The 13,689-nt window shown below is 42.0% G+C and overlaps 1 protein-coding gene across 4 annotated transcripts in view; it reads left to right on the top strand.

Moving 5' to 3' along the window:
• PLEKHM3 (pleckstrin homology domain containing M3) overlaps nt 1-13,689 on the top strand; it is an 82,399-nt gene that overhangs the window by 54,479 nt on the left and 14,231 nt on the right. For all 4 annotated transcript variants that reach the window (XM_017735637.1, XM_017735638.1, XM_017735636.1 and 1 more), the window contains one exon: nt 12,055-12,212. In XM_017735637.1, coding sequence (XP_017591126.1) covers nt 12,055-12,212 — 158 coding nt within the window. The remainder of the gene's footprint in view (nt 1-12,054; nt 12,213-13,689) is intronic.

Consider the following 13,689-nt stretch of genomic DNA (forward strand, 5'->3'; position numbering starts at 1 on the left):
GGGATGCAATGTAGCATCCAACCCACATGCCTATGCATGTGGCTGTATTGATTGAAAAAATGGGGTTTGGCTAAGATACTTCAGGCTTCCTCTAGTTCTAGAAGCATTACTGAGTTAGGTACATCACAAACACCCCTGTGCTCTTAGTGGATATAGCTGTGCCTGTGAAAGCATTAGTGCAAACTCAGTTATATCAGTGAGAAAGTCTGTTGCTGTCATTTGTTTCATTCAGTGATCCAATATAAGCTGTATCATCTTAAACTTTTATTTACCAAAGTGGTTTACCCATGTAGCTGTACCAGCAGATCCTTTTAATTTTAGGCAAGCCCTTTTTCTGCTTGAGGGGCAGGAGGTGGCAAATGGGAAGGAGAATCAGGTTTTGGGCAGGCCTGCCTGTGCTGAGATGACTGAAGATTTGTTCTTCACAGTTCTGTGGGAATTGACTGTGCTCAACAAGGGCAGCAAAATGCCAGGCACTACATCTGTGTCATAGCTGCCACAGTTCAGAGTTCAGCACTGTTGGGAAAACATTGGTTCCCATCCCCAGCCTCCCAAGCAAGCATGTGTGACAGAGGTGCAAGTCCTGCAGTGTGTTACTACCAGTATAATAATACCAGATAGTTCTCTACATGAACTATGTAAAGATCTTGGACCACAATGGCAAAATGTTAATAGCTGTCTTTATGACATCCTTTATTGACCTGTGCCTGATTGAGAGTGTTCTAAAGTAACTGCATTAGCAGAAGAATATGGAACTAGTCCTAGGATGGAAAAAACACACAATATACATCTTTGTAAGTATTAAAAGATCTGATAGCAAAGCAGCAGTTAAACAGCTTGTCTGCTTTCCTGTGGCTGTGGCTCCTTTATCACAGACTCACAGAATGGGTGAGGTTGGAAGCACCACATTGTGTCATCTGGTCCAACCTCCCTGCTCAAGCAGGGTCATCCTAAAGTACCTGGCACATCATTTATTTCTGTCACTCCCTGGAGTTTGCCAGCACTGAGCTGCCTTTCAGCAGAACAGGAAGCTTCAGGTTAGCTGATGTTCCTAGTGTGTGTGTAATTCCCCAAAGTGCTGACAGCTCTGGTTACAATTAGTGGTAATGGCAATGATCTTACTGGCGTTTCCTTTTTACCTCAGCTCTGCTGGGGAAGGGAGTTGTCATTCAGAGTGGCTCATGGTCAGGCAGAGAGCATGGCAGAGCCAGCCAGGCTCGGGGATGGAGAGCTGGCTGGGAGCATTTTGGCAGGTGGCTGTCAGAAAGACAAGTTCATCTGAATTAGGTATTGCAGGCAAAGTCAAGAGATCTAGCAAGATTGTTAGTGGATATTTTCAATAGTAGGACTGGTTCCTGCACTGTGTGAAACCATAATTTTTAACAGGGTCTGTTAAATACTTGTGGTCCTTTTCCATGTGAATATGTAATCTAGGTCACTTGGGTAAGTGTGGCTTTTTAAAATGAAACTCTGTTTAAAATGACCCAGTAGTGGTGCCAGTGGTTTGCAGGAACTTTTGAGTTGAGATCTCCAGAGATATTTCAATTTGTTTTAGCTCACAGAAGTGGCAGCAGTAATATAAGTTACCCCTTTTCTACTGCTTTGTGCTAAACAGGTTTCTTCTGTTATTTTCTGCTGTGCAGAATGAAAAGCACAGTACTGGAGATGCAGGTTAGCAGTGTGAAAGATTGGGCTCTGAACTCATTGCTCTACTTCATGTAAAATGATGATTTGGGAGAGCCAGCTGGGTGTTCCTTCAGGACTAACATCCCAAGAAACCAGATTCCCAATAAATAAAATACTGGCTCAGGGCTATCTGCTTGTATGAGAGAAGAACTTTTTTTTAGATTTTTCTTCTGAATAGACTTTGTACTCACAGAGGTTTTTTTCAGAGTTGCCACAGCCATTTTCTTGGTATGTTGCTTTCTTGTTCTAAATCCTTCAGAGGACTCCTTGAAATGCCCAGATCCAGTCCTAAGCAAGGCAGGAAAGTTTCTAATTTTGCGCTATCACTCATGAAATAAAATATTCCTCAGTGGGCATGTAGAGTTAGTTAATATCTCTGCATGCAATTGCCTGTTTAATCTTAAAAAAAAGCGTATATATACTCTCTGCCTGAATGCATATTTGCTTCTGTAGTTAGAGTCACGTATGTTTTTAAGCTAAGTAAAGTGCTTTCTGTTCTCTACCAGCCAAATTCCTGGTACTCTTTCAACCCTGTTTGGTTAAAACAGCCTTTAACCTTTGCTTGAATACCTTTTTCTTAAAACAACCTATAATTCATCCGTGCAACAAGATCAGGAGAACTTGGGGTGTGACAAAATGGACATGTAACTGCCTGGAAACCTTGAGGGAACGAGAAAGGAGGAAAGACAATTGAAACACAGTAAATGTGAGCCTTATTGCAGAGCTGGCACAGGTGATTTCCAGGCATGTTGTTTATACTGAGACAATTCCATCTCCTCCGTACTTGTGCCAGCTTGCATCCAGAGACCTGCTGAAATTTCTGGCATTTCTTCCTTTCAATGAGAACAGTAGGGGAGGGCTTGGAGGAACCTTGTCATCCTCTCCGTCTCCTGCTATAAATTCACTTGAACTGTCACCAGTTTGTTTTTCCTTTCCCTCAGCCAATGTAAAACTCCATCGTCACCTTGCCCCCTGCCTATGTGTGCTTGTCACAGATTAGCAGTGTTTGCTCTTGACCTGGTATTTCTTCCTCTTCCCAGTGCCTGTTCTAGTTAGGAGCTAATTTGTGGAATATCTGGAATATGTAGAATGTTGTGTTTAATACCAAACTAAAGTGCAACATATTGAGGAGTTTACTCTGGAAGGACCATCAACAGCAAATGGCTCTGCCATCAGTGCAGACTGCCTGGTGCAAACAAGTCAAAGGGGGCTTCTGACTTCTGTTTATTCAAATCTCACTCATTTACTCTGCTCTGCTTTAGTTTGATTTATTTGGCAGTTGGTTTTGTGGGGTTCTTTTTGTTCTTTGCAGTGTTTATTGCAAGGTTTCCTTTCAGGTTGCTCTCTGCTCTGTGTGGGTGATGAGTTAGCGCGGCACAATGTGCACTGGTGTCAGCAGTGGGTGAACAGAGTCCCTGGCCCTGCCTGCTCGTGCCCACCCTGCTGTCACCTGTACCACAGGCTGAACAGGCTTTTGGGACATCGAGGGACCTGCGAAGGGTGTAAAGGGAAGAGGAGAGAGAGGGTGGGGTGGGGTGTATCATTGTTGCTTTTGGGAGTTGGGATTGTGGCCCACAGCATGCCTGTCGCAACAGAAGATGGGGCTCTTCTAAAGTTACTGCTGTGTTCTTTTTAAATTTGTTTTATAGCAGTGCACAGTGACTGATTCTAATGTGTGTTTACACAAATAGTAAGAGATCATTCTTGCCTTAGATCACCTGTAATTTAAATAAACAAGACAGACAGTCTGAAAGAGATGAATGGGAGTTAAAATGGAGCAAGGAAAGCCAGCTGACTAGTATATTGCACAAAAGATGGGGCAGACCTAAGATCTGCTATCTGCCTCTCTGCAACTTTTACCTCATGATCATCCTTCCTCCTTCCATTTCCCTTTCCTTTGAGCTAAAGATTAATTGTGCATTGAAATCATAACAAGAATTTGTGGTGTTAAGAATCTGGCCAACGGAAGAGAAAAAATCCTCAAGGAAATTAGCAGTCCACAAGCATTGTCTGTTCCCTAGATATAAATGACTAGGAACTTCCCAGCCAGGGAATGTTTTCCCTTTATTTTCTCTGCAACTTGCATTGTCCTTAGCTAAGCACATTGTAGCACGCTTGTCTCTGAGTCTGTGTTTTATCACAGAAATCCTGACCCCACTGAAATCTTCATGGGGCAGAGATTCCATTTACCCTTTCAGCTTTAATGCCCAACTGCCATGTTTAATGAATGCAGGGAATACCTGCTTGTTCTCCAGTAAACAAATAGGTAAAGGCAACCATTGTATATTCCCTGCAGCCCCAGTCCACTTTTGCTCGTCCTGGCTTGTGACAGAGATTACCTGTGACAGACAAGAGAGTTTGTCAGAAAAAAGTTTCTGAAACAGATGTTGCAGTGTAAGGATAGGAGGTAGAGTGCAGAGTAAAGATAGCTGACTGAAGCAAAAGAGATCCAAGGCAGGCATTAGGACCAACTTTCTGGCTGTTCTGTGCACTGGCCTGTTGTGGGATTTCTCTTGGTGAGAAGCTCTCAAACAAATCAGACAGTCATTTTGGTTGTGCTGGAGGGTGAGGAACAAACTGGAGGTTTCTGAAGGTGCTTTTTCTTGTATCATTGCTAGTTTTTTTAAAAGCATGTTTCTCACCTGTCCTGGAGGTGAAGAAAGATTATTGAGCCTTTAGTCCTCCTCTACAAAGCTTCCACCGGTGGAATTTGGAGGGTGGTGAGCATCCAAGTGGTGAATTGAAGACAGTCTGTTCAGGATATTTTATCTGCCCTTTCATTCAGTCCAGGAAGCATGTTCTCTGTGATGCTTTAAAGTCTAGGGAAAGCTGGAGCTTACCTAGGAAAAGGCCGGATTCAAACTAAATGTTTCTGGAGAGGTAGAAAGAAAACAACCAGTGGGGGCAGAAACATTGTCTTTAGAGGATGGTGGAAGGCTGTGCACAATTGTTGACTGCTCCTTCAGGTAGCTTCCTTCTGCCAGACATGCTTGTGACATTATTCCTGTGAACTAGAGTACTTTCTATCTCTTCAGTTTACATGATTGGGGATCATGAATGAGTTTCGTGTCCACCACCCCTCCTGTTTTCTCAGTGCCTCTTGGCCTTTCATGTCTCTTCTGCATTGCATCAGTGCCTCCTGGCAAAGTCTGTCTATGTCTGTCTCTCAGATAGACCCAAGTGTGTGTCTGGCCTTGAGAAATAATCATAAATTTTGTTCTGGCAGGAGGAGAGGCCAGGACAATCCAGTTTAGATTTGAACCTGTAGTTCAAGGTGTTTTAGGGATTTCATATCGCTTAACCCATACCCTCCAGACATCACTCGTGTCTGACATGTAGATCAGACTGGAGGAATAAGAGGAATGGATTGCTCAGTGCACCAAAAGGAGGTTTTGAAGCAAACCTGTGTCTTTAAAGAGAGTGCCTTCTAATAAATGTTATCTGCAGAGAAATACACCAGCCCCTGCATAAGTAGTTAATGTTACTGCTTCACTGTTGGCTCATAAAACAACTTTATCACCTCTATGACAATAATGATTAACAAGCTGATTTACAAGGGTGGGGTCACAAAGCCATTTGGCAAATTTAGCTTGTCTCACAGTGGCAGGAATACAGAACCTGAGTTTCACGGTATTTTTACCATTTTACTTGGAATACTTAACCATGGTGTCCAGGCTCTTAAGCAGAGCAGTAGCAGCAGGTTCTCCTTTACGAGGATATTAACCAGGGTTTCCTCCAGTGCTTCTGGTACATGAGGAAATTGCAGTCTCAATCTCAGGATTCAGGAGTGCCGGGGAGGTTTCAGAAGTTCCTGTCTCAGTGTTTATTCCCTGATCACTTAGGCACAGTGAAGTGACAGTGTTCCCAGGCACTCTGTTACATGATGCCTCTGCTTGATTGCCCCTTGTGCCAAAGCTGGCAGAATATCTACCCAGAGATGTGTGTAGATATATCCTCCTACTCTTAGTTTCTGGATAGCTTCCATTAAAATATCCTTCATCTGTTGATTCTCCATTATCTTGGATCCTAATAAAGGATTGTTTTGTTTAGCCTGTGTCAGATTGTACTTTTTTTATCGTATGGTAGGAATTACTCAGAGTAGCAAATACAATTTTTAAACTATTTTAATCCAGAAACACTTTATGTGGTTGAAATATACCATGACACTGTTGAGAATCTGGATTTCTTAACCTTGGCAGTGTCTCACATTGAGCAGAACAGTGTATCTGAAAGCTCAGCAAGCTGTATTCCCTTTACTGTCTGTTCTGACAGTCCTAATGTAGGTGATCAAAGGTATTTATGATCTCCATGCTATGTAAACATCTACTACACTTTTAGAAGTTGGTAAAAATGCACAAAGTAGGCATTTTGATGACTCTCACTCAAACTCTCAACGTAGACTCCTGCAGGGATGGAGGTCTTACTCAGTACCTTTTGCTCCTTAGCTAGCATTGCTGACAGAAGCCCTGCCCTCAAAACACTCACTGCTCTCAGAAATGTCTGAAAACTGTTTTTTCTTTCCTGTCCAGAAAGTTCATCACATCTGATAGACTTCAGTACTGATTTATGTGGCCATGATGCAAAGTTCGGGTATTTCTGTGGCCCTGATCTAATAGGTGGGTGGAAGGCTATTGGAGGTGTTACTTGAAGCAACAGTGGATTACAGCTAACTCATTTGTCCTTCTGTTTCTACACATCTGTCCCCTAGTTCCCCCTAAAGTTGTTGGGATATTACATCTTTGGAAACGACCCAGTCTGAGTTTGGAGGGGTCTTCTATGCTTGCCTTGTCCAATCAGTATTTGATTGCTTTTCAGTTAGTCCCAGCCAGAGACTTCTATTAATGTCTTTTCTAATTTGAACAACTCTCAGGAACTGGAACAAACTCTAATTCTGTGATAGGGTTTTTTCATGCCTAGTTTTTGGTCTTGCTCTGTTTCCCAAACAGAAAGTTTTTATAAGTCATGAGTTTAGGATACCATCTCTCTGGGTTAAAACTCTCAACAGACTTGAGAAGTTTTGCCACTGTTCCCTTGGCCACTTTTCTAGTTTGGTTTTTTAATATGAAAACATACATTGCAACACCGTGTTCACTACATTGCTCTCCCATGGGACTGGTTTGTGCAACCCTCCTTCATGCTGGTAAGTAGGTTCTCAAGGAGACAAGGAGTCTTTGTTGACTGAAAAGGCAAGACAAAGTGACTTGACTTCTCTGCTGTGTGTAATGGGGGCTGGGGGTTTGTGCTGCATAGTGGCAAGGCTGGGGCTGGGCAGTGGGGCCTTCGGAGGTGGACTTCTGCCAGCACTGTGCTCGGCCCAGGGAGCTGGGATGAGGGTCAGGACAGAGCTGTAACTCAGCCTGTGTCAAAGATGAGGGGACCTCCTCTCCTCCAGTGCAGGGCAGTGTTGTGGGCTCAGAAATGCATTGTGAAGGTCGGACACAGGGACACCAGTCAGAGGCCCCTGGGAAACACCCGCTGCTTTTGAAAGTTGTCTGTGAACAACAGCCCTGTTGTGCACACAGTGGGCCACTCAGAAGGGTTTCTCTGGCTTGGAGGATACTCTGGTCTATGGCCTTTACAGTTCTTGTTCTCTGGGAGAGCTGGCTGCCCATTTGTTTGTGAAAACATCACCTTGATAGAGCAAGGAAACTATGAGTAGCTTCCAGTCTTTGAATAGAAGGATCAGGAAACTTCTGGGGGCCAGCAGCCCTCCTGACACATAGTTAAACTTTGACTGATCACACATTGCCCTCATAATCATATTAATGTGATATATCCAAAGGGACTTCAACTTGCACCATAGCCACCACTGCCTTTTATCTTCTGTCTTCCTGGTGAGTTAGGAAACGCTTAACGCAGTGCGTGTGTCCTGTCTTCCCACTGCACAAGACTCTCGCAGCCTTTGCCAGCACTGGTTTGTCTGCTGGTGTTTGGCAGTCCCTGTATTTCCCCCTCACCTCACTCATTCTGAGCAACTCTTTCTTCAGAATTATACTGCTCCCCAACTGAACAGTAGCACAAAGATATACCAAGAAGAAAGTTTGAGTTACCTTTATTCATAGCTTTGACTTGTATGAGAAGCCTCTGTTTCAGAAATCATCTAAAATAATTGTGTCACCACCCTTCCAGCATGTGTTCAGATACTGTGTACCCCTTTTGTTTCTCCCATTGCTGCAGACAAGTCTCTGCCTTCCCCTCTTGCTTTCCAGTACAGCTTGTGCTTTCCCAAGCCAGGTGCAGGAGGCTGGGCAGTGGGGCATGTAGCTGCTCATGCTGGATTTCCTGGCTTCTCCTCTCCCTTCCCTGGCAGCTGTGGCACCTGCAGCCAAACTCTGGCCAGAGGGATGCTCTCTGCAGTGTGGGCAGGGAGCCTGTATGGGAGGCTCATCCAAAATGCAGCTTGTCCCATTTCAGGTGGGAGATATGTGGCAGTTACTGTAAAAAGCAGTGTTTGCTTTGTTGGTTTAAGCTGTAAGTGCTTTGAGGGCAAGGCCTGGCTTTTATGTATGCACATGTTAACGTGACACACACAGGAGCTGCTCTGTGCAAAGCCATGGCTTTCTGTCTTGTGGAAGCTTAGAGAAATGATTTTCCTGATCCAGAGAGATGAACAGTGATTCTCATCTGAGCACTGGGGCTGTTCAGGGACACAACTTGCTTTGGACCTCTGGACACAACTGTTTTCCTTCTGTTGTCACCAAGTAGGGTACACCAGTATATTCTGGGTACAGCCTGGCTCTGTGTCCACAATGATGTTGGGATGGAGTCCTTGACCAGTTAAGGAAGAAAAAGCTGCATTGTACCCTCTGTCAATTGCTGACTGGGAAGCCATCATTAATCACCTCTCACCCATAGTTTTGACCATTTAAACAATTGCTTGCTCTGCAAAGAATTTGGATTAGAAAACAGACTTTGCTCTTTATGTGTGCTGCAGGTAGAAGAGAATCTGAACTCAGCAAAATTTTAATTTGTTTTAAGCTTGTTGCTTTTTTCTTTTTAACAGACAGGAATATATTTTTAAGCCTTTGCCAAGCGTGTGCTGAGACATCCCCTATGTTAAAGGGATAAGTCAAGGGTGAAAATTTTGGTTTCTGTTCCTTTGGCATACTCTTAACTTAGTTTTTGTGCTAAATTGCCACACTTCTGAAATGTGATGTACTTTTCTGCAGCTTGTAGTGTGTAATTTCACAGTTGCTCTGTTTTGTAAACTGAAATGTTCTTAGGAAAGGTTCAGGTCAAAGCTTAGGAGCGACTCCAGCAGTGAGAACAGACGTGTGCTGGATTAGACTGCATGGGGGCTGTGAAGTCTTCATCACTGAAAGGCTTTAGGAACAGATAGAGCTGTAAAGAGTGATATAAATATTAGTGGCTCTGCTAAGACAGCCCCTTGAGGTCTTCCTTTTCCTCCCATAATTTCCATGATACCTGGATAATGCATTACATTTGACTATCGCACTTCTATTCTTTAATCAGTTGTGTTTCCTTGAAACTCAAAATCAGATTCTAGCATCAACTGGGAACATCCTGGGACTCTTCCATCATGGTTCTGGGGTGTCTAAACTGACTGACTCTGGACCTCTGGCCGTCACAGGGGAAGTTTTGACACCTTTGATTACATGTTCTGTGCTCTTTTTCCCAAGCCATAAAACACTCACTGCAGAACTGTTACCACAAAACAGTGAGTAGACAGCAAGTAGACTTGGGACAGCAAGTAGAAGTCTTCCTTTCTGCTTGCCTAGCATAAATGGAGATGAGGATTTTATTCTTATTAGCTGCAAACAAGAATGAGAGAAGACTGCAAGGAAAAATCATCCTGTGCACAGAGCCTTGAGGTCTCTGATGAAACAAAATAACACAAAATTTACAGATGCTAAAACCAGTGATAACATCGATTTGATGCTGCATTTTGTCTTCCTTCTATAATACAGTAAAATGGCCTGTAATTCACATTGCAAAATTGGCATGCATGGCTCTTTGAAGATACCATCTTCTTTGTATGTCTGCAGTAGCCAGAGTAACAAGCCCACCCACTACAGTGCTACAACAAGCCATACAAATAAATAAATAAAGAGGGACAAATAATGCTGTCTCCTCAGGGCAGCTACCCACTCGATGCGTCTTGCTTAGGTTGTGAACTCTTCAGCACAGGAAAGCTTTTGTTCCTTGTACAGTCTTAAATTCTCCCTCAGTGCTTAGGAAGGTAATAGATTATGATGATTGTGTTTTTTATATATTATTTTATATATATATAATATATATATAATATATTATATATGTATAATATATATAATATATATTTTATATATATATATAAAATATATATTATTATATAAAATGTTACTTAAGAGATTCAACTTTTAAATCATTGCTGACAGTGACATTAGCTCAGATTTAGAGAGTTTGTTTGCAGTGTTTCTTTAGCCTGGCATTTTAAGCTGAGCACTTGTGGCCTGAGGTGGCTGCTATAGCGCAAAAGTTCTCTGGAAAATTTGTATGCATTGTGGTTTATTTATTATCTTTGTACATGTATTTCGTCTATTAGTGCCTAAAGTGAGTTTTTGGAGGGTGATTGTAGCCTTATCACTAGCTGGGTGGCTTCACTCTTGCTTTCTTTCTGTTTATTGAATATTGTCAACTTCTGTGTCTTTCCCCTACTCTCAGCTTGTGTGGCTTTCAGACCCTCTGTAACTGTGGAGTCTGCAAGCAAAATATTTCTTCCTTCAAAGTGAAAAACAAACCCCAGCCTAGGGGTGCTAAATTAACTTCTGACCATCTGTTAGAAGGTTAGCAGTATCACTACCTTGAACTATGGCTTCATTTTCATATTTCATGCAGCAGCTTCTCTGCATTGTTTATATTGTGGTTGAAGGGGATCTTCCTATACCAGGATGCAATAGGAACGTCATTTTTCCTCTGACATGAGCAGATGTCCTATCTGCAGTAGTAGCAATAACATTGCTGCTTCCTGTTGTTGCAGGTGTTGTTAGCAGGCTGGAGCTGAAGGCAAAGAAGGGGCACATTTCAGCCCATGCCATTCCATGCCATCAACACCAGTACTCCCCATGCACCTCCTTTTCCAGGTGTACTTGTTAGTAGTGGCTTTCTTGGCTAGTGGGCAGGAAGTTGCCCTGGAACACAAATTTATTTCCTTACTACCTGGCATTTGCTTCCAGACTCTCTGTTGTTCTTCTCTGCCTTGATGTCTCTGCTTTCTCTAGATTTGTTTACACTAAACCCAAATTACAAGTGGTGTGTTACCGTATTTGGGGAAGGGATGCCTGAACTGAGTCTGACACTCTTTTGAGTGTAAAACTCCCCACTCTTGGGTTTCAGGGCACAACCCTGTGCAAGTCTTCAGTCAGCAATTACTACATTCTTTTTCCTTTTAACAGGAGGTTGCTATCAAATCCCATGACACATTTCTATCACTAATCTGGCAAGCTGCCATTCAGACCACAGGAAGCCCCGGAGAGAAGAATATACACTTAGGGCCTTATTCCATCTTCATTATTCCCTACAGCAGCAGAATTCCTTAAAGTCTCTAGAAGTTTGATCTGAATGGAAAGTATTTTGCCTGAATAGCACCCCTTATTGGGGCATTGTCTCCAAGTCACAAATTTAGATGAGTGTTGTGATTAGCAGTTTAATGTATATGGCTTGGCCATTTTTTCCACACCAACACAAGGAGTGCTAATCACTTCTAATGGTCTAGCAGGATTCTCTGGGACTTCTTGATTTGAGAACTGGGCAGTAAAGGTAAAAAAAAACCCAAAACAACAAAAACAGTTCCTCTTCAAGACTTTAGCTAAGAAGTTACTCATTTTGGCAAGGAGCAGAACATTATATTTGAATGGTTTTCAATGGGAACCACAGTCCTACTAAAGGACTAAAGCCAGGACTCTGTTCACAAAATACATGCAAGAAACTTGTACTTTGGAGGAAAAGAAACAAAAACAAAACTGCAATACGTGCATAAAAAGTAAAAAGAAGGGAAAATTGTAAGGCAGTGTTTGTAGCTGTCAGAGATAATGTGGAAGCCTTAAACTCCTTTCCTATTTACTTCTTTGTACCTTATTGTATGAATGCATCGTTGTACTTAAAATGACTACTAATGTTTTATATTATTGCCATGTAGAAACTTAGAAAGTGATAGTAAGTTACTTTTCATGTTCAGATCATTGTTGGATCATTGACTACTATTATCACTTGTGTTTCCATGGAGCTATAATTGTTGGGAAGTAACTTTCCTATTGTTTTAACCAACAGCACGTAGCTGTATTTCTGTAGTAATAAATACTATCTCAGTCCTTCAGGGCATTCTGGTTATTTCTAGGGGGGGGTTCATTCAATATTGTCTTCTCATTCCAGGTTATTGAAGGAAAGCTGGCTCCTTTCTTGGGGAAGGTGATCAAGTTTGCCACCTCTCATGTGTACAGCTGCAGCCTTTGTAGCCAAAAGGGTTTCATCTGTGAGATTTGCAACAATGGAGAAATCCTTTACCCCTTTGAGGACATTTCTACAAGCAGGTACTCCAATGTGGTAATGTCAGTCATACATTTGATTTGAGTGTTAAAGCCTTGAGGATTCTCAGCCTCATGACCTTTTATTTAAAGAATTAGGGACTAGATTCTGCTAATGCACATTTCTAGGCAGCTAGAGTAGATCACTGTTCCAGGGAGGCCACCATGAACAGACACGGAAACAAATGAGAAGTGCTACTTCCCAAAGCCCTATAAGTCTCAGAATAGCTGTTCAAAAAGGGAAGAGTCCCCAGTGTCATCACACAGTGTGATTTATACAAAGTTCTTCTGAGTTTGCAAAGTGTCCTGAAAAGCCAAATGACTTCTCTGGAGTTATCACAGACATCTTTCTGTTCTCTGGTGCCACTGGGCCCATAATGTACTGGGATCATCCATTATAAAGCAATGACCATCTATTCTGAAGTGTCTTTCCCATGAAATGTTATGGCTAGTGCTCTGCTCTCTATCTGCTTATTCCTCTGTGCCTGTGTATGCAAGTTGGTTTTTTAATGACATTGCTCTTCTCAGGTGGCTACAAAGTTAGTATAAGTGTATGCCAGTCCTAAACTAAACAAAAGAAACTTTATTTCACATCATGTCGAGTACTGGATGCCAGGTCAGGGACAGGAGTCACATGGAAAACCTAGAAGCAAAATACAGGAAGCCAAAGCAGACTTGGCAACACAGCAGTGTTACTACTCTTTTTCAGTAGTGTCTTGGATTTTGAATAAAGGAGATACATTTTTTTCCATCCTTAACATAAAGACAGTATATCTGAGAGCACATCATTCCTCCACAGATAAGTATTTTTTGGACTGTTTGAAATACAGTCATTGTAATTTGTTCTCTAAAGTGTTCATTTGAAAGGGGGAAAAAATCAAGGACCCACTTTTGGAAACAATTGGGACCAGCCGATTAAAAGGGTTTGTTAAGAATCTGATTCCCTTGCATGCACAAAGATGTTAAATTACAAGTAACCAAGGATTACTCTTAAGGGATTTTCAGTCTGATCTGAGTTTCAAAGATTGTTTGCACATTGTTTTTCCAGAGTCTTATTCTAAAAAATGTATTGACAAAGCAGTGGATAAAAGCTAAACAAGGTGTACAGCTGAGCTCTATAAACAATTTTAAAGAAAGAATGTATCTAGGGTGCATGATGAGATAGGCTGAGTTAAAAAGAAAGACTAAGGTGGCATAAAACATAAGATGTCTGTTGAGACTGCATAAAAGGCAATTGAAGATACTCCCAAAAGATTAATGAGAATGTGAAGGAACATTTGGGAAGGCAAGTTTACTTTAAAATTTGATTTGTCTGGGGGATTTTTAGTCACAAAAACATTATTGGGTGTATGGTTCCCCGCCCTTCAGCTGAGATCAGACATACCTTGCAAATACAGAGTTTAGAACCTTCTGGAATCAAATAGAATTTGTCAGCAGCTCAAGGCAACAGAAGCTGCTCTAGCCCGTTTTTATGTGAATTAGA

The sequence above is a fragment of the Corvus brachyrhynchos genome, unplaced genomic scaffold, assembly GCF_000691975.1.
Source record: "Corvus brachyrhynchos isolate BGI_N302 unplaced genomic scaffold, ASM69197v1 scaffold255, whole genome shotgun sequence".
In the NCBI taxonomy this organism is placed as follows: Eukaryota; Metazoa; Chordata; class Aves; order Passeriformes; family Corvidae; genus Corvus; species Corvus brachyrhynchos.